Below are 26,356 nucleotides of genomic sequence, written 5' to 3'. Positions count from 1 at the left end.
GTTAAAAGGGAAAGAAATCTAGCATCTGTAAGCATTTTACAGTTATAACATTTTTACAGGCAGGTTAAAGCACTGTTTGGAGTATTTCCACATGGCTGGTATTTATTAAACCTAAAAGTTAAAATTACTTTCTTCAGTTTTATTGCAATGCAAACATTTTGTATTGTTTGTCAGGATAACTTTATAAGAGATTTGGAAATGATAAATGCACTTGTGATGAACTGCTACAGGAGGAGAGCCAAAGGGACTTTGGTTTCTGTCATACATGAAATATGGCCTTCTGGATTACAGGGAGGGTTATCTTTTTCTATATGTCTCTCTTGAGATCAGATCTGGGACATTCTAGCCATCTCTGCCTAGTTGAAACTCTGGGCCATGTTTTGGCTTTCTAAATCTTCTTGCTGGAGGAAAATTAAATTGTACATTTTAATAAGAACAGTTTATTTTCACCATTAAGTAGTTGAAGAGAGGGTAAATTAAGAAGGGGCACAATAAGATTTAAGAATGAAAAGTAAGACCTCCAAATTATCTGATTCTATCCCTAAGGAATTAAGCACAGCCCTACTTAATTTAACAAAGATTCATAGTGCACCTCTTAAACTACAAATACTGGCATTCTTTTTCCCCTTATAGTCTAGTGTACAAATGATGAGGCCTTTAACAGAGGGATGCTTCCAGTGCTGTGAAAAGCACAAAGGAGAGTGGCTCTACCCATCTTGCAGGAAGAAAAGGAAAGGTAGATTCCACACAGGGGGGAAAAAAACATGTAAAAGAAGCAATGTTAAAATCAGTGGAGTGGAAAAGTATAGTTCAAGTTTCTTCATGTGCATAAATCCAAAAATCTAAATGGAGCAAAATATTAGCAAATTGATTGCAGTCAACTATAGAAAGGATAATGTATAATGATCACATTTAGTTTATTCTAGAAATGCAGGTCTGGTGTAACATGTTTAAAATGTGAATCTTGACCCCCCCCAAACACACCATATAAAAAATTAATTTCAATTATACTGGAGATCAATTTGTGAAAACAATAAAACTTGAAGAAGTAATCATAGGAGCATATTTTCATTATCCTGGTGAATACAAAGTTCTCTTAAAGGTAACAGAAGTTAATAACCACAACAAGAAAAAATAGAAAAATTGGACCTAATTAAAAATAAGAACTTGTGTTCATCAAATATGTCATTTAGGAAGTGAAAAGCCACAGTAAGGAAGAGGATATTTGATTCATTTATCTCTATCTCCATATCTATATATCTGACAAAGGATTCCTATCCAGAATTTGTAAAGAATTCCCACAAATCAATTATAGGAAAGAAAAAATAATGAAAACCCAACAGAGAAATGGAAAAAAACGTGAAATAGCACTTTAGAAGAGAGGATATACAAATGAACAAAAACACAATCACTAGGGAAATGCAAATTAAAACTATAGTGATATCCCAGAACACACCCAACAAAATTATTAAAGTAAATGTTCTGACAAACATTGGCAAGGATGTGGAACATCAAGAACTCCCATGCATTGCTGGTGGGAGTGTAAATTGATATAAGTACCCTGGAAAATATTATATAGCCACAATAATTAAAGGAAAGTCATGGTCAAGTCTATTAAGACTGACACATTACCTTAGGAATTCCTAGATATATTCCTTTCCTTAGATATAAATAATACCCCCTAAAACAAGTATATATGTTTACCAAAAGAGTTATACAAATATATTCATAATATTATTTCTAGTACCTCCAACAGAAACTATCCTAAAGTCCATCAACATTAGAATGGACAAGAAACATTATAGTGTATTGATCCAATCAAATGCTCTTCAGTAATTAAAGTGAATAGAATATTTTGGTCCCCACCAACATGCTTAAATAACACAAACAATTTTGAGCACAAGAAGCCAAATACAAGAGTACACAGGGTATGAATCTATTTATGTAAAGTTAAAGAAAAACTAATTTATGGTGTTATTAGTTGGTATGGTAGTTAACTTGAAGAAGAGATGACTGGGAAGAAACAGGAGGTGGGCCATTTCTGGATCTCGGTGCTGATTACATAGTGTGTTCACTTTCTGAAATGTATCAAGCTCCAAATTTATCCTCTGTACACTTATTTGTGTTATTTTTTGATATAAAGTCTACTTCTATGAGTATTACATATGGAGGTATTAGTCTACGCTTTTGGTGTCATGTTTCCAGTCATTATCTTCCCAGCTGAAACTGTAAGATCTTTCATGAGCAGAGACTAACTTGTTCCTTGTGTGCAATCCATTGGTACCATTCCTTTGGATCTACTAATTTAATGGAAGCTCTTAGACACTTTACACACAGAGATTTTTGTTTTTAAAATGTCTCTGTTATTCAAAGTTTCATGTTTTGTCAAGTTTATGCTGTTCGAGGCAAAGTAATGCATTAAGTAGACATATTACAACATTTTTTATAATCCGACACCACAAATGATGAATATGATGGACACGGCTATAACATCTATTCCATTCTTTTTCTTGATATTACTGGCTCTGCCTCAGAAACTGGGAAACTAAAAATGCAAAGCGTGAGTCATTTATTTGGCTGATTTGGCTTATAACAGTTCAAGTGTGGGTTAGGAGCAAGCAGCTGCTTCCTGATCCTCAAGGTGTATGAGCTATAGCAATGGCAGTGTGGTGTGGTTCTAAATTAGGCAGCTATAGAACCTACTTCATAGTCAGAAAGTGACTTCCTGAGCACAGAAATGGCAGCAGCTTGTCTGGGTGCTCACTTCTGCAGTGTAGATTGAGGGAGCTTTGATAAAAGCTCAATTTAAAGTCCATTTCTTCATCCCTCTCAATGTTCTTGTAAGCTATTTAATGCCGTGTAGTAAATTCCTTTCCATAGTAAAGTACCCAGAGATAAATCTGTTTTCTGCAACGGGTTCCTAATTGGTAACCAAAGAACACAATCAGCATTCTGTACAAGGAACAAAAATGGACACTAAACGGATGAAAAACTTTTTTTCTTCTTCTATAAATAGAATTTAATCTTAGCCCTCTTACCTATGATCCCATCCAATATTAATTGAAAATACATTTTTTCAGCTTAATTCCATCACCATTCTTGGAAACTTTCAAATAGCACCTTCCATGTAATTATAAGTATCATGATACTTTCTGTGTGAGAAAAGCAACCATCAAATCTCATTGTACTACTAAATAGTGAATCTTTGCAGTTATAATTTACCTTTTCCTATTTGCTCATTTTGCCATGTGGTTGTAGTTGCCCTGTATTAGTGGATCAATAGGTGCAAGGCTTTCCTCTCTCACTAGATTTCATTAAAAGTTGATTTATCCCCATACAGGAATAGAAGAGAAATATAAAAGTTATAATAGTGCATGGGTGTGCACGCGCGCACACACACACACACACACACACACACACACACACACACAAAGGTGGGGGAGATTCTCTCTGAAGTATTACATATCATGGCTATTTCTTTAGCGAAAGGAATAGAGAATTGTTTTCCTAAGAATCACAGAAGAGGGTATTGGTGATGTATTTAGTTTTCCCTCATGGCATTAAGCCACATTAAGCACTATTTTTTGCAACATAATGGCTATTAAACAATTCTGTATATGGTTGTCTCTTGATGGGTTATTTCTTAATCCATAATTTCACAATTCATGTAACATTTTATTGAGCATCCACTAAGTACAGAGTGTTGGGCACTATGGGAGATATAAAACTACCTATGAAACTGACTCTATCCTCATAATTAATGTTGTGGGAGAGGCAGACAGAAATATTTAATTTTAATTATAAAACAAATCACACTATAGTTTGTCATAGTATATTGTGGTCAATATTACAAATAAATTATTATGTGAATATAGAAGGACAAATTACAAAATGAAGATACTAGAGAAAGCTTCAGAACAAATGTTTTGTTTGAGTTAAATAGGATAGAAGGGAGGGCCTTGCAAAAATAAGCATCATAAACAAATGCTATTAATGTTCAAGCAGAATTATAGAACAACCTAAATCTATATGCCTTGCCCATATTTTGGAGGGTGAGTCAAGCTATGACTCTAAAAGGAGGAAAAGGTCAGAGTTTGAAAGATCATAAATGTCATGCTAAGAATTTTAGATGTTATTCCATAATAATTTGGAAACCACTTAGCAAGGAACCAAAAATGTAAGGGTGTTAGGGCATTCTGGTGGCAATCTGAACACTGGATTGACTAATGGAGAGGTTGGAGTTGAGAGACCTCTGTATAACTAGTGGAAAGTTTGGAGTGGTAAAAGGTGGTGACAATAGGAAAGGGGAGGAGCAACCTACATAAAAGGGATGCATTGGTAAATAATTAGTAACAGAAATAGGGGTTACAAGAAGGACCCCTAGAATATGACCAAAGAAACCTGAGGATGGTGTATCATTCACTGAAAGTGATAAATAGAATAGTGTCCTCCTTAAGATATCCATGTCCTGATCCCCAGAACCTGTGACTACATTAACTTCTGTGGCAAAAGGGACTTTGCAAATGTGGTTAAATTAGAGATCTTGAGGTAGGGAGAGGTTACCCTGGATTATCTGGATGGGTCCATGTAATTACAAGGGCTCTTATAAGATGGAGGCAGCAGGGTCTAAGTGAGGAAAAGATGTGACAGTGGGACCAGATGTTTAAGTAATGTACTTTGAAGATGGAGGAAAAAGCCGTAAGTTAAGAAATGCCAGCATCCTCTGGAAGCTGGGAGAAGCAAGGAAATGGGTTCCCCCAGATTCCACTCTGAAGCATCCAGATGGAATGCAGAATGACCTGCAATTTAATTTCAGATTTTTGATTCCCAGAAATTAAGAGAATAAATCTGTAGGTTTTTGCCTGGTTTCTATTATGAAAAATTTCAAATGTATATTTTATAATGTACATATTATAGTTAATTATTATTATAGTGAATTTTTATATATCTACCATTCAGGGATTTTTTAAATTGAAGTAAAGTTGACATATTAGTTTCAGGAGTACAACATGCTTTGGTATTTGCATAGATTGCAAAGGTATAAGTCACAATAAGTCTAGTGATCTACCATCTGTCATCATACAGAGTTACACTTTTTTTCTTAAGATGAGAACTTTCAAGATCTTCTCTATTAACAACTTTCAAATATGGAATACTGTATTGTTCACTTTACAGTCATCATGTTGTACATTACATCCCCAAGATTTATTTATTTTATAACTGGAAGTTTGTACCTCTTAAGCTCTTTTACCCATTTTGTCCATTTCCCCACAACTCTCTCTGCTGGCAACCCTCAGTCTGTTCTCTATAAATCTAGGTTTTGTTTTGTTTTGTTTGTTCATTAAGGTTCATTTCTGTTGTCAAAAGTGGCAAGATTTCATTCTTTTTTATGACTGAGCAGTATTCCATTATATATATATACCATATTTTCTTGACCCATTCATCCATCAGTGAATATTTAGCTTCTTTTCATATATTATAAATAATGGTGCAGTAAACATGGGGTACATATATATTTTCAAAGTAATGTTTTCATTTTCTTTGGATAAATATGCAGGAGTAGAACTGCTGGATCTTATGGTAGTGGTATTTTTAATTTTTTGAGGAACCTCCATATTGTTTTCCACAATGGCTTCAACAATTTATATTCCCACCAATAGTGCACCAAGGTTCCCTTTTCTCCACATCCTCACTCATACTTGTTTCTTATCTTTTTGATAACAGCCATTCTGATAAGCCATTCATAAGAGGTGATATTGTGATTTTGATTTATATTTCAAATCAAATATGGTAATGTTGATGATTGGTCATGGTGGTGATGATCAGTGATGTGAGCACCTTGTCTTATACCTGTTGGCCATCTATGTCTTCAGAAAAATGTCTGTTCAGATCCTCTGTCTTTTTTTTTTAATAGGATTGTTTGAGTTTTTGTTATTGAACCATAGGAGAGCTTATATATTTTGGATATTAATCCCTTATCAGGTAAATAATATGCAGATATCTTCTCCCATTCAATAGGTGGCATTTTCACTTCGTTGCTGGTTTCTTCTGCTGTGCAGAAGCTTTTTTCTTTGGATTGCTCATTTGTTCATTTTTGTTTTTGTTGCCCTTGCCTTTGGAGTCAGGTCCAAAAAAAGCAAAAAACAAAAAACAAACAAAAACATTGCTAAGATCAATGTCAAGGAACTTATTGCCTGTTTTATTCTAGTATTTTTATGGTTTTAGGTTTACATTCAAGTATTTAACCCATTTTGAGTTAATTATTATGTATGATATAATTTAGTGGTATACATTCATTCTTTTGCATGTAGCTATCCATTATCCCACTACCATTTATTAAAGAGACTGTCCTTTCCCCCATTGTAAATACTTGCCTCCTTTGTTATAAATTAATTGACCATATATTCATAGGTTTATTTCTCAGCTCTTTATTCTCTTCTGCTGATCTATGTGTCTGGTTCTATACCAATAGCATATTGTTTTGAATAGTGTAGCTTGGTAATATAGTTTGAAATTAGGAAACATGATGCCTTCAGCTTTGTTCTTTCTCAAGATTACTTTGGCTATTTGGGATCTTTTGTGATTCCATACAAATTTTAGGATCATTTCTTCTATTTCTGTGAAAAATGCCGTTGGAATTTTGATAAAGATTGTATTGAAACTATAGACTGCCTTGAACAATATGGACATTTTTACAATATTAATTCTTCCAAACCATGAGCACAGAATATCTTTCCATTTATTTGTGTTTTCAATATCTCTCATCAATATCTTATAGTTTTTAGCATAAAGGTCTTTCACTTCCTTGGTTAAATGTATTCCTAGGTATTTTATTTTTTTTGATGCAATTGTAAATAGGCTTAAAATTTGTTTCTGATGTTAATTATTAGTAAATAAAAAAATATAACAGATTTTTACATTTCAATTTTATACCCTGCAACTTTATAATTTCATTTATTAGTGCTAAATGTTTTTTGGTGGTGTGTTTGAGGTTTTCTGTATATAAAATCATGTCATTCACAAACAGTGATGGTTTTATTTCTTCCTCTCCAATATGGAAGTCTCTTATTTCTTTTTCTTATTTAATTGCTCTGGCTAGGACTTCCAATACTGTATTTAATACAAGTGATGAGAGTAAACATCCTTGTCTTGTTCCTGATCTTAAAGAAAAAGCTATCACCTTGTCACCATTGAGTATGATGTTAGCTATGAGCTTGTCATACATGGACTTTATTATTTATAGTACTTTCCATTTATATCCACTCTGCTGAGACTTTTTAACCATGAATGGATGTTGAGTCTTATCAAATGCTTTTTCTGTTTCCACTGAGATGATCACATGGTTTTTAATCCTTCATTTTGTTAATGTGGTGATTCATGATGATTAATTTGTAGCTTTTCAACCATCCTTGTATCCCTGTAATAATACCTACTTGATCATTGTGTTTGAGCCTCTTAATGTATTATTATTGAATTTAGTTTGCTGATATTATGCTGAAGATTTTTGCATCTATCACCCTGTAATGTGTGTGTGTGTGTGTGTGTGTGTGTGTGTGTTTGTGTGTGTGTGTGTTGTCTTTGTCTGGTTTTAGTATTAGGGTAACACTAGCTTTGTAAAATAAGTTAGAAGAGGAAACTCTCCAATTTTTTGGAGGAGTTTGAGAAGGATAGGTATTAGACCTTTTTTGAATGTTGGGCAGAATTCACCGGTTAAGCTTTCAAGTCCTGGACTTATGTTTGTTGGGAGATTTTATGTTTTTGTTGTCAGAGTTTACATCTTTTTATTTTATGTATCCTTTAACTTATAGTTATTTTTACTTTTTTGTGTTTTAATTTTCATACTAGAAAGCTAGACTAATTCCAGTGAGATTTGTACTTTCATATGTTTTCTTGTTACTGATCAGTGACCCTTCTTTAAAGCTTAAAAAAGTCACTTCAACATTTCTTTTAAGGCCAGTTTAATGGTGATGAACTCTTTTAGTTTTTGCTTATCTGGAAAACCTTTTATCTCTTCTTCAATTCTACATGATAACCATGCCAGGTAGAGAATTCTTAGTTGTCAGTTTTTTGCTTTCAGTACTTAAATTTATCATACCACTTCCTTCTGGCCTTAAGAGTTTATGCAGAGAAATCAACTGCCTGGTACATAACAAATTGTTTTTTTTCTTCATGTTTAAGATTCTCTAACTTTTGACATTTTAATTATAATGTGTCTTGGTATAAATTTGTGTTGTTTTAAGTCACTATTACTATGATAGTATGTGACATAGTAGTATGTAACTAATAAAGATTTTTTTTTTTTAACCTGGAAGTAGGGTATAGCTATAACAGATATCTAAAAATAAGGAAGTAGTTTTGTAATTGGGTAATGGCTAGAGGCTGGAGGAATTTTGAATATGATAAAAAAAAAAAAAGAAAACCTAGATTGCTTTTAACAGACTGTTAGCAGAAAATTAGTGTTTAAGGACACAAAAGAAAGTGAGGAGCATGATACAAAAAATCTACGTTGCTTTAGAGAATACTTAACTCATAATAGAAAGGAGGACATTAAATGTTAAATTGAGGGATACTGGTGAGGACTCAAAAGGAAATGAAGAATGTGTTATTGAAGACAAGGAAAGGGGTTCTTTATTATATAATAATAGAAAGCTTGCTAAATTGTGTCCTACAGTTTTGTGGAAAGCAGATGAACTGTTATGTGGTAACTGTAATGCAGTTATGTGGTAAGTGATGAATTAGGATATTTAGCTGAGGAAATTTACAAGCAATACATTGAAGGTATGACCTGATTTCTCCTTGCTGTTTATAGTAAAATGTAAGAAGAAAGAGATAAGTTCAGGAAAAAACTGTTAACCAGAAAGAACCAGAATTTGGTAATGTGAGGAATTCTATCTATCCAGACTACAAAAGATGCCAAAATACAGAGATTCACTGTCAGGAAAGCATGCTCCAGGATGTTTTAAAGAGTGTGGCTCTTCAACCTATTGTTAATGCTTTGAAAGAATTAAAAGGTCAGTGTGTTCAGTCACAAAGAGGGTCTTTGAAGAGATAGGCCTGTGTTTTATGGGCCCTCTTAACCATCTTAGCAGAAGCCAGGAATAGAGAATTCTCCAAAAGAATTTTGGAGGATCTGCTTGTCTAATGGATGAACCACAGGGTTCTTGAGGATGTTACACAAGCAGAAATACTGCCATCTTGAAGTGAAAGGGGCAGAGAAAGGACAAAATAAACAAAGACTGTTGGACTCAACAAAATTCTACAGACAAGAAATAATATGACAAAACTCTTCTACTACAAACATGTACTATTCTCAAGAAAAAATTGTGGATGACTCTGAAGGCAGACACTAGGCCCAGAGGATAAAACCATGGGCCCAGAGGGCAGGGTTATAGTCCTGGAGTGGGGAACCAAGAGTAAGAGGGGATTATCCCCAGTCCTTGAAACATAATGCAGCTTTTCCAGTTGGATTTTGGACTTGTGAGGTGATGAGATAAGATTTTTGAACTTTGAGTTTTTACTGAAATGGATTGAGACCTTTGAATGTACGTGGGATGGATAGGACTCTTTGGGAACTAGCATGCAGACTCTGACGGAGAGAATAATGACCTTCCTAAAATATCCACAATTTAATCCCCAGAACTTATATATATATATGTGTGTGTGTGTGTATGTGTGTGTGTGTGTGTGTGTGTGTGTGTGTGTATACACACATATATATATATTACTTTATATCGCAGAAAAGATTTTGCAGATATGATTAAATTCAAGATCTTAAAATGCTGGTGTTATCTTAGATTTTATGAATGGGCCAATGGTAAAAACAAGTATCCTTTTTTTTTAAAAAATATTTTATTTATTTATTTGACAGAGATCACAAGTAGGAAGAGAGGCAGGCAGAGAGAGGGAGAAGCAGGCTCCCGGCTGAACAGGGAGCCCGATGTGAGGCTTGATCCCAGGACCCTGAGATCATGACCTGAGCCGAAGGCAGAGGCTTAACACTCTGAGCCACCCAGGCACCCCAAAAACAACTATCCTTATAAGAGAGACAGGCAGGTGAAAGGAAGAAAAAGGAGATTATGCCAATGGAACCAGTGGTTGGAATGACAAACTCTTAAGGTGGACAGGCCATGAGCCAAGGAAAATAAGTAACCTCTGCAAGCTGGAAAAGACAAATAGATTTTTCTCTGAATACTTCAGAAAAAATGTTGCCTGAGCAATGCCTTATTTTAAACTTCTGACTTCCGGAATTATTAGAATAAGTTTGTGCTATTTTAAACCACTAAGTTTGTAGTAATTTCTTATAGCAAAAACAGAAAACTAATACAATCATTCATTTTTAAATATTTGTAGAGCAGCTAGTATATTTCAGATACTGAGCTGGCTGCTAGAAATATAGTAACAAATGAAGTAGATGTAATGAATTATAGTTTTACATGCTATCATCTGGCCAGAAACAATGGAAGGGAAACATGGTTTTTTTTAACACATGTTGGATTTGGTAGATACGATTTTTGGACATCCAAATAGATACATTTCATAATAACAGCTAATGTTTATGCTGATAACTATTGTAAACACTGTTTATATATTAACTCTTTAATTATTATAATAATCCTGGGAGTATATTATAGATGATGAAACTTCTATGGATGAAGAAACCATATGGATATATAAAGCAACTTGCCCCAGCTCAAGGAGCTGGGTGGCAGAGCTTATACCCAAATAAATAAGCCAGTCTGGCTCCAGATCTTGAGCTTTAAAACACTTTTAGCAACTCTAGAATATGCCATTTTGCAAGTTTTATCTATAAATATAAATTTGATACTTATAAGGAAATTCAGAAACAACAATGGCATAGAAACCAAAGAATGGATTTTTTGAGAAAAAGAAAATAATTAACATTGTCAGATGTTGACTAATGTCAAGTGGAATGACTATTAACCAGAAATGCCTTGATTTGGTGTTCTCATTATAAAAGTTTTCCTATTACCATTTTCTGGAGTCATATTTATTAACCATTATTTCTCAGAATGTGTCACGCCTTTGTACTCAGCAATTCATTAGTTTCAACTGCTTGAGTATGGTTGGGCAGCTGTCACTAGCCCATTGAGGCCATGGGCACCAACTCACATACATATATCTTGGCTTCAATCCTATGATGTTTTCTAGCATAGATATATTTTGTTTTGCTTCCACTGAAATTTCTCAAGGTGTCTTGTCCAGTGATCTGCATGAAATTAACTCTTGTCAGATATTTATTGACACACTACACTTTCTGTCACTGTTCACTGCCACTTCTGTAAAACTCAAACCAGCATTTAGAATGTCAGGGTACCGTATACATTTTTCCTGTTTGATATGGACAGGTATTTTTAACTAGTATTTTCATTAAACATTCTTTTTAAAAAGCTTTGGATTCGGGGCACCTGGGTGGCTCAGTGGGTTAAGCTTCTGCCTTCGGCTCAGGTCATGATCTCAGGGTCCTGGGATCGAGCCCCGCATCGGGCTCTCTGCTCAGCAGTGAACCTGCTTCCCCCTCTCTCTGCCTGCCTCTCTGCCTACTTGTGATCTCTCTCTCTCTCTGTCAAATAAATAAATAAAATCTTTAAAAAAAAAAAAAGCTTTGGATTCACACAATATCTATTAGTAAATAACATTGCAAGATTAAGACCATGGTTATTTTATCTTCCTGTACCCTCTTCTAGCTAGTACAAGTATGTGCTTCATAAGTATCCATGGAATGGAGTAATGAGGCATAGAATTCTATTAACTCTTATTGCCTTAATTTGAGTAGTGAACAATTGTTTGGAGTATTGTTACAAATTGGTACAAGATTAACATAAGCATAACTTCTATCAGCATTATTTGTTGAATACCAATTACGTACCATCACCCACTGTATACATCCACATCTTCTCACCCATCTTGGTATACCTCTCATGAATACCTTGTGACCACCTGTGACTACTCTTTCAGCACTCCTTCCACAGCTCTCATCCACAGAGCTCCAGAGAAGAATGAACCAACTTACGGTCAAGGGCTGTGGTCTCATACACTGTCGTTAAGACCACACATCTACTTTCAGAGCACCTATTTTTGAACTTACAGAATATATTTTTTATATGATCAATTAATGTCTGTACCTCCCACTAAAATAAAAACTTTACAAATAATTCTGTCTATCTTTGCCCACCAACACATTATCCATATGGCACAATTTGAGTCCATGAAGTATCTATATTGGACATATGAGAAAAATTAAAGTTAAATTAACTTCATTTTAGTGAAGGATCATACATAGAATCCTAAATTTTATAAGAAAGAAATCAGATTAATCTGGTGGAAACATAGGTATTTATGCTACTGGAAACACATGCCATAAACTCTGCCCTAAAATAGGAAAACACAATCTTTTTTTCTCATTGAATCAAGATCAGGTGGTTACAGGCTGAAATCCCAGTTTCTTCTCTGTTATGGTACCTTCTTAAAAACATTTCTTTAGGTAGTCCTAGAAGTTGGGAACCAAAGGTTTTTGAAATTGAATAATCACCTTTTCACATGCTGTATTTGTGTTCATATTTTGTGAACCCCCTAATGACGCATTTATGTATTTACTGCACAGTCCAGGTGGGTTTTCTAAAGCTTTCCAAGACATGATTTAAAAATAACTTGAGATTTAGTGTTCATCAAACTAAAGGAGACAGTTTGGAAAATAAAATTTGAGACTCTTTTTTTCCACTTACAGTCCTGTTTCCGTATCTAAGGCCGTTTAAGTAAACATCTAAAGATGGTTTTTATAACAGTAAGAGAATCATGAATTTCATTTACATATTTACTGTTCACATACTGCTGTGCTGGTAACAGCAAATGCAGAGTTTATTCAAATAGTTGTCTTTGAACACATATGTGAGGTCAAAGACTATCCAGGTGGTTCTGAGCCCTTTAGTAGACACAAAATACACACAAAATGAGGATTGGAGCTGGATTCTTGAAATACCCTTGGGCTATGTAATGCTAAATTATACCTGAAAATTCAATCTATTCAACTCAGCAGGCTGAAACCGCTCATCAATGTGATAATTATAACTAAATATGAACAGGAAAGAAATTAGGAGAACAGGACTGCTGTGTATACCACTTTTGTAGACAGGCTGAAATGAATTCTATTAATATATACTTAAGATATTTTATGCACATTTTACATTGGAAATGATTAGAAATTTTGATGTTATCATTAGAGACCAATATATGCTGAATGTGGTCTGTAAATAGAAATTCATATTTAGCCAGCAGGTCTTAAAGGTCCATAAACAGTCACACATTTTAGTATTGCTCTTTGTTAAATAATATATTTAAATTTAAATTTAAATAATATATTTTTAAACCACGAACAAACCATCATAATGTTTAGCCGAACATTTTCAAGATTGTGTGTTTGTGTATGGTGTGTACACTTAAATGTATCACCTAATTTTATATATCTTTACTTTTCTCAAAGATTTTATTTATTTATTTGAAAAAAAGGATTGTGGGGATGGAGGGGAAGGAGGGAGAAGGGGCAGAGGTCGAGGGAGAAGCAGACTCCTTACTGAGCAGGGAACCCACCTTGACCTCAAAACCCTGAGATCATGACCTGAGGCAGAGGCAGATGCTTAACCGACTGAGCCATCCAGGTGCCCCTAATTTCATCTACTTTTTTAAAAAGATTGTATTTATTTATTTGACAGACAGAGATCACAAGTAGGCAGAGAGGCAGGCAGAGAGAGAGTGGGAAGCAGGCTCCCTGCTGATCAGAAAGCCCCATGCGATGCGGGGGCTCAATCCCAGGACCCTGAGATCATTACTTGAGCTGTAGGCAGAGGCTTAATCCACTGAGCCACCCAGGCGCCCCAAATTTTATCTATTTTTAACGGGAAACTTTTTCCAGATCTATTCTCACCCACTTGATTCATCTCCTTGAAGAACATTCTCCAAATCCATACTGGAAATTTAAGTTAATATAAATATATTAAATGCATCAATTAGTCTCCTGTGTTGCCTTTACATAAATATCTTTAGGATCCTGCACATGCATCTCTAGAATCCTTTACTTGGAGTCCTGAGATGGATATCAGAATAAATTCCATATTGAAATCCTATGTATCAAATTTGTTCTCCCATTGTTTCACACATTAAAAGCAGGTATATCTTCCAAAAGAATAGCACTAACTCCAGTAATTCAAACTGAGGTAAAATTCTAGATAGTGTTCCCTGTTCTCAAATTTTTCTGAATTTGATTTCATTGTCTGACATTTATTCATTTAGTATATATGTTAGTGGTATCATAGATTGGGCATGGCTTTTGCAATTTGCACACTTGGATGCAGATTCCAGCTGTACCTCCTGCCAGCTTTGTGAACTGAACCTCACTTGAACTTCAGTTTTCCTGTCTACAAAATGAGATAACAATTCCTTTCTCATATAGCTGTTTCAAGATTAAATAAAACCACATAAGTAAAATACTTGGCACTAAATAAGCTCTTAATTATTGTTTATAGGATTTCATTCAAATTCTGTAATTAATCAATGAACTATTTTCATTTTAAAAATCTCCTATGCACTTACATTGCTTGCATTCTGAAACTAATGTTGGTTGACTCTAGAGGTGACAACGTGAAATTAAGATGTGTGGTCCTAACCGCAACATAGTATATCCTCTGTAAAGCAGAGAATGCAAGGCATCATAAAATAAAGTGCTAAATCCTATGAGTTAGGCTTTTTTAGCATAATATATTGGGATGACTTACCCCTTACTTATACTCCACTATATACTATGTATATGGGATATACAAATATCCTATAAAGTATAATTTTGTATAGATAAAAGGCAGCCGAAGAAAAAATAGAACGATAAGACCAGTTACTCTAGTTCAGAGGCAAAAAAAAAAAAAAAAAAAAAGGAAGAAAGGGGAAGTTTGATGGAAGAAGTAGACTGAGATAAGAATCAGTCAGAAAAAGAGAAAGGCAATGCCCTGGGCAACTGACAGTTTATGCAAGAAGACTTTTAGCTTTTATTTCTCCATGTACATTTGCTACATTTTGCCTTCATCTGCTTCAAGTGCCACTTGCTGGTCACCACCATCACCCTGCAGCTTCTCTCCTTCTTTAAGGATCTTTCCCAAACAGAGTCTGGCTGCTGAAGTGTCATTCATCCTCCAAGCACCCTGGATGGACCCTGTATTGCTAGGTAGCTCACCAACTCACTACTCTGGGTTTTGTTTTTTGTTTTTTGTTTTTTAAGATTTTATTTATTTATTTGACAGAGATCACAAGTAGGCAGAGAAGCAGGCAGAGAGAGAGGAAGCAGGCTCCCTGCTGAGCAGAGAGCCCAATGTGGGGGCTCGATCCTAGGACCCTGGGATCATGACCTGAGCCGAAGGCAAAGGCTTTAACCCACTGAGCCAACCAGGCGCCCCACCACTCTGGCTTTTAAAAAGGTAGGTAGATGGGTAAATAGGTGATGATGGATAGATAGATAGATACATAGACAGAGGCAAGTAGAGAGATATAATAGAGTATATGTTTCTTATTTTGTAAATTCTGTTATAGTGAAATTCTACACAAAATTTTTGTGATCTTAGAAACTATTATGATTTTAAGGATGTTTTAAACTCTCACCATTATTCCATGTAAGCTCAGTAGTATCCCTCCATCTCAGGACACCATGAAGGTGCTCTGTTTGGGACAGAATTGTAAACTACTGAGGAAGTGTTGTCATAAATAAGACACCTCCAGGGAACATGGCATAGCAATTCCCCCATATCATGCTCACGCCCAATAAACTCTATTACTGTGTTCATACGTCTGTGAGGTAATTTGTTATGAATATAATACCCTTTAAGTGGCTGTCACCCCTAAAAGACTTTGTATTTTTTAGATCTAGGATTGCTACATTTTTAGTGTGTAACAGTCAACATTGTTTAAAATACTTTGAATAAGATAAACTATTTACACAGGCTTAAATATCTTACTTCATACTTCGTTATAATCTGTAGAAAATTCAAGGTTAATTTAATTGTATATGTTTTAGTCTTCTTTTTTGTTGTTGTTGTTTTAGTCTTCTTTTCAAAAAAATCTTTTAGGAACCATTAAATATTTGGGCCCACCCAAAGTATGTGATTAAAAAGATAGAATGCCTTTATCCTTGAGACGATGCAAATAAATTTATCCAAATATGAATGGGAAAATAAGACCACTAAGAAGATAAAACTAAACCTGAAAAATCAAATTTAGGAGGTGCCTGGGTGGCTCCGATTTTAAGCGGCTGACTTTGGCTCGGATCATGATCCCAGGGTCATGGAACTGAGACCCTCACTGGGCTCCAGGCTCAGCGGGAATCCTGCTTCTCCCTCCCCCACTCCCTTTGCTTGTGTTCCCTCTCTCACTGTGCCTCTCTCTGTCAAATAAATAAATAAAATCTTTAAAAAAAATCAAATTAAGGCTAAAAGAATGGTGAAATTAAGAGAAGATGGGAAAACCATACAAAGAAAAGGAAGTAAGCAAATGTGAGAATGCTCAGAAAAAATTACCAAGGAGAGTCGATGAAAATAAAGTCAATTGCAGTGTGATTTATAAAGGAGAAATATTTAACTGTGTTGACTATGTTGGAGTATAAAATATTTTTAAAATTCAGGGATTTCAAAGACTTCTTTGATATTAGAGCATAAGAAACTGGAGAAAGTCCAAAGAAATGAATAAAGACTTAATAATAAAATCCAATTATAGTTTACAAAAAAATCTTAGAAAATTTTTTTCCGAGTACATAAAAACATTTAATGAATCAAACTAAGGGAATATGCAGTTGACTTGTTTGTTAAGTACAAGCAGTCAAGTATAAAGAAGCACCATTCTGGAAATTTTCTCACTCATTTGAACCAGTATTACAAATGAAAACTTGAGCGGAACATTAGGAAGTTTTATGTTTTCTCTGACTTAAAAAAGAACAATGATAAATTCATCAGTAAAATGAGGTACTAGGTAAAATGACAAGATTTTTTAATATGATAGCCACTCAATATATTAATTAATAACTATTTATATTTACTATCTGCTAACAGGAGAGCACTTGACTCTGGAGAAACTGATATAGATCCAGTTCCAGAACATTAGGCAAGACAGCAAATCGTTTAATATGGACATGCACAGAAAATACATATATTTTCCCTTAAATCATCGAAAGATGGATCAGTGATTGTGCTGAGGTTGAAAATATTTGGATGTTATCCCTGAAAGTACCTGAGCAAAGGATTTTTTGTCAAGAATTTATAGGGGCTGCACTAGCAAGGAGATGTTTTAATAAAGAAGACAAGCTCACATCTGAGCAGAGAAAAGGCCGAGTTCCACAGGGACAGCTGATATGCTGGTGAGGGAAAGGTAGAGAAGGTCCACATCTGTACGTTGTGCTGTGGAGTGACAAGAATGACATAAGAGAAAGGTTAACTGTTGGTGACTTTCTGTGCAAACCTGAGAAAAACTGACTGAAGGAAAGTTGAGGTATCACTCCAATCACTTAAAGAAGGACTTCAGACTAGGAAGCTCAGAGGGAAAAGCTCTGGGCTAACTCTGGGGTGTCCTGGATTGAAGCTCCTGCTATGAGTCCCTGGTTTGAGTAGCTTAAGGTCCTTCCCCTCCAGTCCCTTCAGTTTTCCATCTAGCAAACTTGTAAGAGCTCTCTGTGGTGGACCAGACATCTGTAAATGAGAAATTTTGGCAACTTCACTTCTTGCACCTTTTCAATTTTATCATTTTATAGTTCTAGTCATTCTCTGACATAAGTATTATGCAGTTCAAGTTAAATATTTCTACCCCATCCACATGCTATGTCTTGATAAAATTCTTAAAAGTTCTATCAAAATTAACACATATTATAATTTTTATTTATTTTTTTCTTTCAAGTTCTTATTGAAATTCCACTTCATTCACATACAGTGTAATATTAGTTTCAGGTGCAAGATTTAGTGACTCATCACTTACATACATATTGTCATCTTTAAACTAGGTAAGAATGTCAGAACTCTAGATGGGTTAATCATTTGATACTCATGGTATTCTTTAAATGTTCTTTCAGTGTTTTATTTGGAAGAAAGGAAGAGGGTCTCCTTTCAAAGGAGGAGGTGGGGGTGAGGTGACATGTATGAGAAAGGGAAGTCACCACAGCTGCAGACATGAGTGGATATCTGCTGTCTTCCAAGAAGTCCATGGTGCTTCTGAACTTGAATGTCCCTACCAGCAGCCAGCAGCTGAAGCCCTGCAGTTGACTGCCTTCATCCCTCTCAGGAGTTAGTTGAGCACCACTAGTTGTTATGGAAATATGTCTCTGTGGGTCTTCATCCTCTGTGGTGGAAACAGCTATGGAAAGGATCCCTTCAACCTTACAAAGCATGTTGTATTATTGCATTAGCTCTAGAGAAAGATCTGCTGGTTCAAAATAGGGCTTTACCTCTTGTTCTCTGGGAGGTTTCAGTCAGAACACTTAATCTCTCGGCCTTATCTTACTAAAACATTATAAAGGGCAAAAACAAAATAATGATGAGATGATGTTGATGATGATGGTGGTGGTGGTGGTGGTAGTGGTGATAGGAGGAGGAGGTGGATGCCTTCATCATAGGATTGTTTTTAGTATTCAGTGAGTAATCCCATAAAACTCTTAGAAGACAGCCTAACTCACAACACCTACTGTGCACTCCCTAAATGAATGTTCCCATTAAACCATGATGCTCATTCCCTGTGATGAGTTCTAGCAAACATCATTTTCTTGATTTCAATACATAACTAGTGACATTATAATGACACTTTTACAGAAGTCCTCTCCAGCAGCTACCTAGTGCATTGTCCCTTAATTCAGTCCTAAAATCATATTGGTCTATTTTCTAATAAAATAATCTCAACACAACTACCTAAGTCATGCAGTGTCCCTGAATATTACCTGCATCTGCCCTCATTTGGGGAAAGCTTACTCATTGCTAAAAGGAAAGTAGGGATAGCTAAGTAACAGTTTTGCAAAGATTATGTGACATGATGTGTACTTAGCACAGTGCCTGACACACAGCAGCACATAGTACTTCCTTTATCTTTCATTGTATGCATACACACAATACCCACCCTTCCTTCCTTCCTTCCTTCCTTCCTTCCTTCCTTCTTTCTTATTTGTTTTTCTCTTATATTAAAAGTCATTTTCTCTTACTTTGCCAGGTACTTTTAGGTTTTAAATGGTTCCTTCCATGAAACAGGGAGAGATATTGACATAATCACTTGATTTTGGATGATAAGTCATCCTTCCCAATTTATCAACAATCACTGAATTTGTATTTTATGTATGGAGTATAAAGATTGAGTCCATTAGGGGTGCCTGGATGGCTCAGTTCATTAAGTGTCTGCCTTCAGCTCAGGTCATGTTCCCAGGGTCCCAAAATCAAGTTCCATTACTGTTGGGGGTCCCTTCTCAGTGGAGAGTCTGTTTCTCCCTCACCCTCTGTCCTCACCCCCAGCTGGTGTGCGCTCGCTCTCTCTCTCTCTCTCTCTCTTTCTCTAATATAAGAAAGTTTTTAAAAAGATTGAGTTCATTAAAAGAAATCATGTTGGAGTGAGTAGACAGATATTTTTATAAAGCAACTAGTGCTTTTTTGACTGATTTTGAACATAAAACTGATTTTGAACATAAAAGTATTCAGTCTGGATTCTTGAGGAGGGTAGGGGGGAAAAAAAAGAATGAGATGCCTGGAACTGCCCTCTCTCTTCAGCTACTTTTTCTGTCCTGTATGTTTACATATTTCCTCCATATTCTTGTGGCTGAAAATTTCCCAGCCAAGACCTCCTTTCCCTCAGCTACTTCCTCTGCCTTCCTCGCATCTTCCTACCTGTATTGCAACTTGTGAAGTTGGTCCTAATCCAACAGGTGTAGTTGAGGTCCCCAACTGTGATGGTTTAACGTACTAAGCACAGATATGAGGTTCAAGAGTGGGTGGCTCTGTATTCCCTGAGGTGAGAAAAGTAATGTAGGAAAGAGTTGATAACATGAAAATCCTTACGTGGAAACTTATAAAGTCAACCCTGGTGCAAGATTGGGAGGGCAACACCTTCCAGACATTGAGGAGTATAAGTCAGGATACTTGTTTTAATGTGTGTCTGTGTCTGTCTGTATGATGATGAGTGAGGCTGGGTGAAGGGTTGTGGTATATGTAAACAAATTTAAATTGTTACATAGCCTTTGCAAAAACTGTTCAGATCGATGTTAATTCCAGATACTACAGCACTAAAAATGTGAAAAGAAAAAAACTACACATGTGCTGGAACCATGTAATAATGTAAAAATTAATATCATTTATGTCATTAATAGCATTAGGCTATTTCTGCCTCATCATCACCAATGACATGTTTATTCATATCACAGGCATGTATATACATATGTCAGACAAATGGTTTTAATTTTGTTTAGTTGTAATAGATTTTATGGTTTGTTGGTCTTCTGGCAGGAGTAACTTTTATAGAGGAGAACTTGCTTTGTGGTAGTGACTTTGCTTTGGTAAATTTAAAATTTATCTTCACATCTGTGAGTTATATACAATTCCATCCAAAACAGTGAACTCATCCAAATTAACTCTGGGGCCGGAAGATAGACATGAGATTACAAGTACTTGTATCAAGTAAGAAAGTAACTTCAGTCAATAAACATGAATTTGGCTATTGTCCAGATTTATTGAAAAATAAATTATAGTTGTATTGTCTTTATAATTTATTTTTTTAAGATTTTTATTTATTTATTTGACAGAGCACAAGTAGACAGAGAGGCAGGCAGAGAGAGAGAGGAGGAAATAGGCTCCCGCTGAGCAGAGAGCCCGATGCAGGGCTTGATCCCAGGACCCTGATATCATGACCTGAGCCGAAAGCAGGGGCTTTAACCCACTGAGCCACCCAGGCTCTCCTGTCTTTATAATTTAAATTAGTTCATAAAAAGTCCTTTATTCACCAAATACTTACTAAGAGCCCACTTAATACCAGACAATGATATGTCCTTTGGATATATATCTCTGAAAAAAGAAAGCTTGTCCTCTAAAAGCTAATGTTCTAGTAGGCAGAGACAGAAAAACAAATACATAAGTGCTATGGAGAAAAATTAAGCAGGTGAAAGGTTGTGGGATATAAGGGGTATTATATGTCACTAAGAAAAGGCCTACTTATTTTATTTATTGAAATACATTAATCTCACTATTAAAGAAAACACAAGGAAAATCCTTCCAATGTTACATAATTACCTATGTCTTATAGTGAGATGTAACCATAGTGGAGGTTCTTTGACCAAGAATCTCACTAAACACTGTAGGTTGTTGGTCAAAGTCAAAGAAAGTGGACGGGCCTACTGCTAAAAACCTGCCGACATGCTCTTTTTGAAATCTATGATTATGAAATGCAGTAATTACTTACATATAAAAATATTCTTGACACTGAAACACTCCTTCTATTAAGAAGAATGTCTTCTGGGACGCCTGGGTGGCCCAGTGGGTTAAGTGGCTGCCTTCAGCTCAGGGCATGATCCCAGGGTCCTGAGATTGAGTCCCACATCAGGCTCCTTGCTCAGTGGGGACCCTGCTTCTCTCTCTGCCTCTGCCTGCTACTCTGCCTGCTTGTGTTCTCTCTCTCTCTCTCTCTGAGACAAATAAATAAATAAAATCTTAAAAAAAAAAAAAAAGAATGTCTCCTGCTATCAGTAAGTAGACTGAGTTTGTTAACATTGAAAAAGAATTTTGGCAATTGAAAATGTCTTCTGCTTTTAGCTGGGAGATGGAAGCGTAATGTATCATCAGGAAGTCTTATTACATAGAAGTTATTCACTGGTGTATAAATCCTTTGGTGTTTTAAATAAAACTGCATTTCAGACACCCTCATTAGCACATGAAGGAGATTTGAAATTATCCACAATTTGAGGGTTTGGGAGAGGTAGTGCTCCTGAGCTTCTGCTGGGGGCCAGGCTGGCGTTGCTCTCAGAGCAGAGAGAGTACAGGGCACATGAAGACAAAGCTTCTGTGCTTTCCGGTTGACAGTGTGAATGAAGTGTGTTCAGATAAGGATATGTCCACAATCCTGTGAAAATAGAGGTCTGAGGTCAAAAATGAGGCAGGGGGAAAGGTGGACAAAAGACTCATGAAAGGCTTCTTTTGGAAGGAGATAGAGTACCCAGCACGTAGTAGGCCCTCACCAACTCTGATACCCTATCGCGTGCCCCTTCTCTTCCAGGCCTGGGGAGATCATGTGAAAATAATGCAATTCCTGCATTGCCTGAGAAGCAGTCTGTTTGGAGAAAGAGACAAAACTAAAAGTGATCATTGCTTTAATAACTGAACATACAAAGTGCACTGAGAGCTGAGAGAACGAATTTGGTAGAATTTCAAAACTGAAATACGAATCTCGGCATTGTAGGGTGGCTACCAGACACGTGAACCCAAAAGATAGTTGTTAATTTCTGTAAAAATCAAACAACGGTTTTTATATTTCTTATTTGTATTTTCAGTTCTACTGTTCTTGCTAAATACATGAATCTGTTCTTAATTCAACATTGCTTCGAGCATAGCACTTTAACAGTGCAGATTTTATTAGAGAACTTAACTGATATCAGTTGGGGGGAGGTGAGGGGAAGACAATTTTCTCTAGAAGATTTGCATTAGATAGAGTAGTTACAGGCTGTAGCGTCTCCCCTGTAATTTTATGAGAATGGTATTACCCTCGCTTTCACTGTGTGATTGCTGGTTACCTTCTGTCAGTGAGCAACAGTCTTACTGCAAAGCAGGAGCACAACCCGTCTCTTTGTCTCCGTAATCTTCTTAGAAAGTCGGATTTTTTCAGAATGACCATGTACAGGAGCAAACGCAGACATCAGAGATGTAAGTAAATTCTGACCCAACTTTTTCTTATGACTGTGGTGGCAGAAACATACTTGATTCCTTAAAAGACTAATCATGACTTCTTCAGATCTATCCTGGTACTAGGAAAAAAAATATTGTAGCTTTTTTCTCGCTAACCTTTATCTGTATCCCTCTTACATGCTTGGAAAATGTTGGGGGGAGAGGGGATAATTCACTTGTTACTATGGAAACCTTTAGAAAGGTTTACAAAATCTACAGAGAAACAGATCAAATGCAATTTCAGTCTAGCTCAGCAGCCTTCATTCAGGCATGATCACTGAATAGTTCTCTCTCCCTCTCTCTCTCTTCTTTTCTTTTCTTTTTTGCCCCCCTTTCTTTTCTTTTGTTTTCTTTCTTTTCTTTTCTTTTCCTTTCCAGAAGTGATAGATTTTCTTTCCTGAAAGTCTATTGAAGGGTTTGGGAAGCTAGCCTAAAACTTCTCTTTATTTATCCAATATCAATTATAACTCTCAGGAGAAATAAAACAGTTCAGAATAGAGGGGGGAGAGTTAATTGTTACTGACAAGCTGAATATGTAACAGGATATTCATTGCCAAACTTCTCGGTCTGGAGCATATTTGTAACATAATTCGCTACAGACACCATTTTAAAGGGTTAAAAGGAGTCATTGTAATCTACCCTAAAGGAATTGATTCTGACTGAAAAGGAACAGCACAGTTACCCTGGCCTGAAGTCCAGAACAGAGATGATTATGGAACTGAAAGCCATTAGATTTAGCTAAGAATCAAAATCTTATAATAAAACTGTGTTTTATGGCAATGCAATATGCCTGCCATGAAAAGCTTTCCAATCATTTCTCTTTCTAGTAAACCCAGCTCGTTATCACTTTATCTTCCCTGTTGTCGAAAGCAAAGTAAATATCACCTTATTTAACCCAGCACATCCTATCACTGACTCCATTTACCATCTTAGACAGGTAACTACAGCTTGTTCTATAGGTGAAGTCTATACTTTTCATTATTCCTATGATGTCTTCAGGTATTATTAAATATTTTAATATACAGAAAGACAATCAGCAACAATTACTCTATCAAAAGGCCAAAACATGATAGGAATGAAATAATTTTTAAGTGTGATAATATTTTTGGCCAATTTCCACCTGAGACCTGAACGCTAACATTTCTCTTGTTCAAAGAAGTTTTATGCACCAGAGAAAGCTCTGAGGGCCAGGACTGCCAGTGTGATTTTATATGCCTGATTGCCTTTTGATGCCTCTCTTTCTTGTGATTGAGAAATAACGTATGATAACTGCTGCTTGTGTCTTATAAAAATGATTGGTACAAAGTCTACAAATATATTGCTGATTAATATCCTTGTGATTTCCTCCTACAAGAATGGATCTAAATTATGCATGTACTTGAAAACCATCTCCTACCTTTACTCCTGTATCTTTTAGACACCCCCTCATTTTTTTCCAGGTAGGTAATCATCATCTTAATGCACATGGCAAATAAAAGATTATAGAAAAATTGTACTGAGTCTCTCCCCTAAAATGTGCTTGCTGAAGTCTGCGATTAAGCAGCAGGAAGAAATTGTGAATTACATGAGACAAGTCAGAAGATGTATAATTATACAGGGATGAACACAGTAGGGTGTACTAAATGGTTTAGTTAAAAAAAAATCTAATGTGTTACTTCTGTTTAATTGTATCAGCTATATTATATTGCGTTAACCGTTTCTACATTCTAATCATATAAAATATTGGAGAACAAAAATATAATAAAATTAAAGTATACAGAAAGGTTAGCAATAAAAGCAAATAGAATCCTTAAATGAATTTCTATGTTATACTAATAATACTTGCAAAAGTGGAAGGTAATGCAATTGTTTGCTACCCAATGGGTATATAAAAATATCTGAATTATCCCATCGCCAAAAACCAGTACATTTCCATTTTCAATCATATCTTTTATGTGTGTGTTTTTGATCATATAAAAGGCATAAACTAGCCTGGAGGCAATTGTAATCCAATTAAGGCAATAATTGCGCACTTAACGAAACCTCAATGTAAGAAAGAAGGAAAGTGTTCTTATGATTTTCTTTAAAATTGAAAAAGTACATATATAAACTTTCTAATTTCTCCATTCCCTAGAGACTTATCATAATATGCTTTAGTAAAAATAATGCAACTTTCTTTTAGGGGACCCGGTGAGAAGACTAGGGAAGGTGCGAGTGGCTATGCAAGGGGATCGAAGAGAGGCTGGGAGAGCCAGACCACTGTCAAAGACATTTTAAAGTATAAATTACACTAGCCTTTGGAAATTCATGTGGGACTTTGAGATCCATTCCTCGCTCATGTCTAGATTGGTTATTTATAATTCCCTACAGAGGTGAAGGAAAGGGAGGGAAGGATACTCTTTGTATCTGGTGGAGCACTAGCTGTGGAAAATGAAACAGCTTCAGTGTTCGTTCAGATAACAGATCTCACCTGTGCACAACTGCATAATGACTTTCAATTAGATACGGAATTTGTTGAGTGGTATTAAAAAATGTTTGCCTATGTCAGACATTGATCTTTCCAGAGCCAAACCAGGTACTTCAAGAGGAACTCAAATGTGGGTAAGCCTGTTTTTACAAATTAGGTGGAGGCAGGAATCATTATTAGCATAAATAACTTTGTTCTTTAGTGTTTAAACATTGAATTTTTTTCATATATACTATATCATTGTATTTACTGAAGTGTGTCATTTATGTTTACATTTTCAAAATGTTATGTATAAAACCATATATACCTATAACCTCCCTTGCTGAAATTCCAGATGACCTTGAGCAAACATTTTTTTTTTTTTTGGTTTATAAAAGAGGCATAGAGATACATTCTTAAAGATGAATGTTTCTGAGATACAGACATAGAGAAAAACTAGAGTACGATCCACATGCTATGAGATACAGAATTTTGAAAATACCGCAATCCTCATACCACAGCAAAGAGAACAGAGTACATCTAATTTCAGGTGTGTCACATTTCATCTTATTTTACCAGATAAGAGCAGATGTTCATTTCTGATTATCAATGATATGTTTGGGGCTTATCTGTCTTATCTATCCCATTATGGAGGGGATTGATGAGATCCCTTCAGGAACCTGAACACTGGCCACAGTCTTCTACCTGTAATCTTGGCCAATGTCTGTTATCTCTGTGGGCTGCAATTTATTTTTCCATAACTTTAGCAAACTGTGAAGGGATGTTTTCTAAGGTGTCTTCAATCTCTAACTCCCAGAGTTCCCACAACATAAGCCTCATCATGTAATTCTTCTACTCAAATTTTATGGGTTTTCATTGCCTAGATTGTGTCTCTGGGGCTCATGTTCTTCAGATCCATGGGACTATGAATTTATTGCAAGAGACTCTACAATTCATGTGAACATTAATCATTGCCTGTATAATGGTGAAAAGAAGT

The 26,356-nt window shown here is 35.7% G+C and overlaps 1 protein-coding gene across 2 annotated transcripts in view; it reads left to right on the top strand.

The window, feature by feature from the left end:
* The window catches only part of LOC111156812 (RALY RNA binding protein like), a 686,812-nt gene that overhangs the window by 464,532 nt on the left and 195,924 nt on the right, over positions 1 to 26,356 (top strand). The window contains exon 1 of one of the 2 annotated variants that reach the window (XM_022517893.1): positions 22,856 to 22,913. The exons of the other annotated variant lie outside the window; for it this stretch is intronic. Coding sequence (XP_022373601.1) covers positions 22,877 to 22,913 — 37 coding nt within the window. The 5' untranslated portion in view covers positions 22,856 to 22,876. Of the gene's footprint in view, positions 1 to 22,855; positions 22,914 to 26,356 lie in introns of those variants that run through there. 2 annotated transcript variants of the gene reach the window in all.

The sequence above is a fragment of the Enhydra lutris genome, unplaced genomic scaffold, assembly GCF_002288905.1.
Source record: "Enhydra lutris kenyoni isolate GAN:26980312 unplaced genomic scaffold, ASM228890v2 scaffoldscaffold49, whole genome shotgun sequence".
NCBI classification, from domain to species: Eukaryota; Metazoa; Chordata; class Mammalia; order Carnivora; family Mustelidae; genus Enhydra; species Enhydra lutris.
This window is presented reverse-complemented; position numbering and strand designations above follow the sequence as displayed.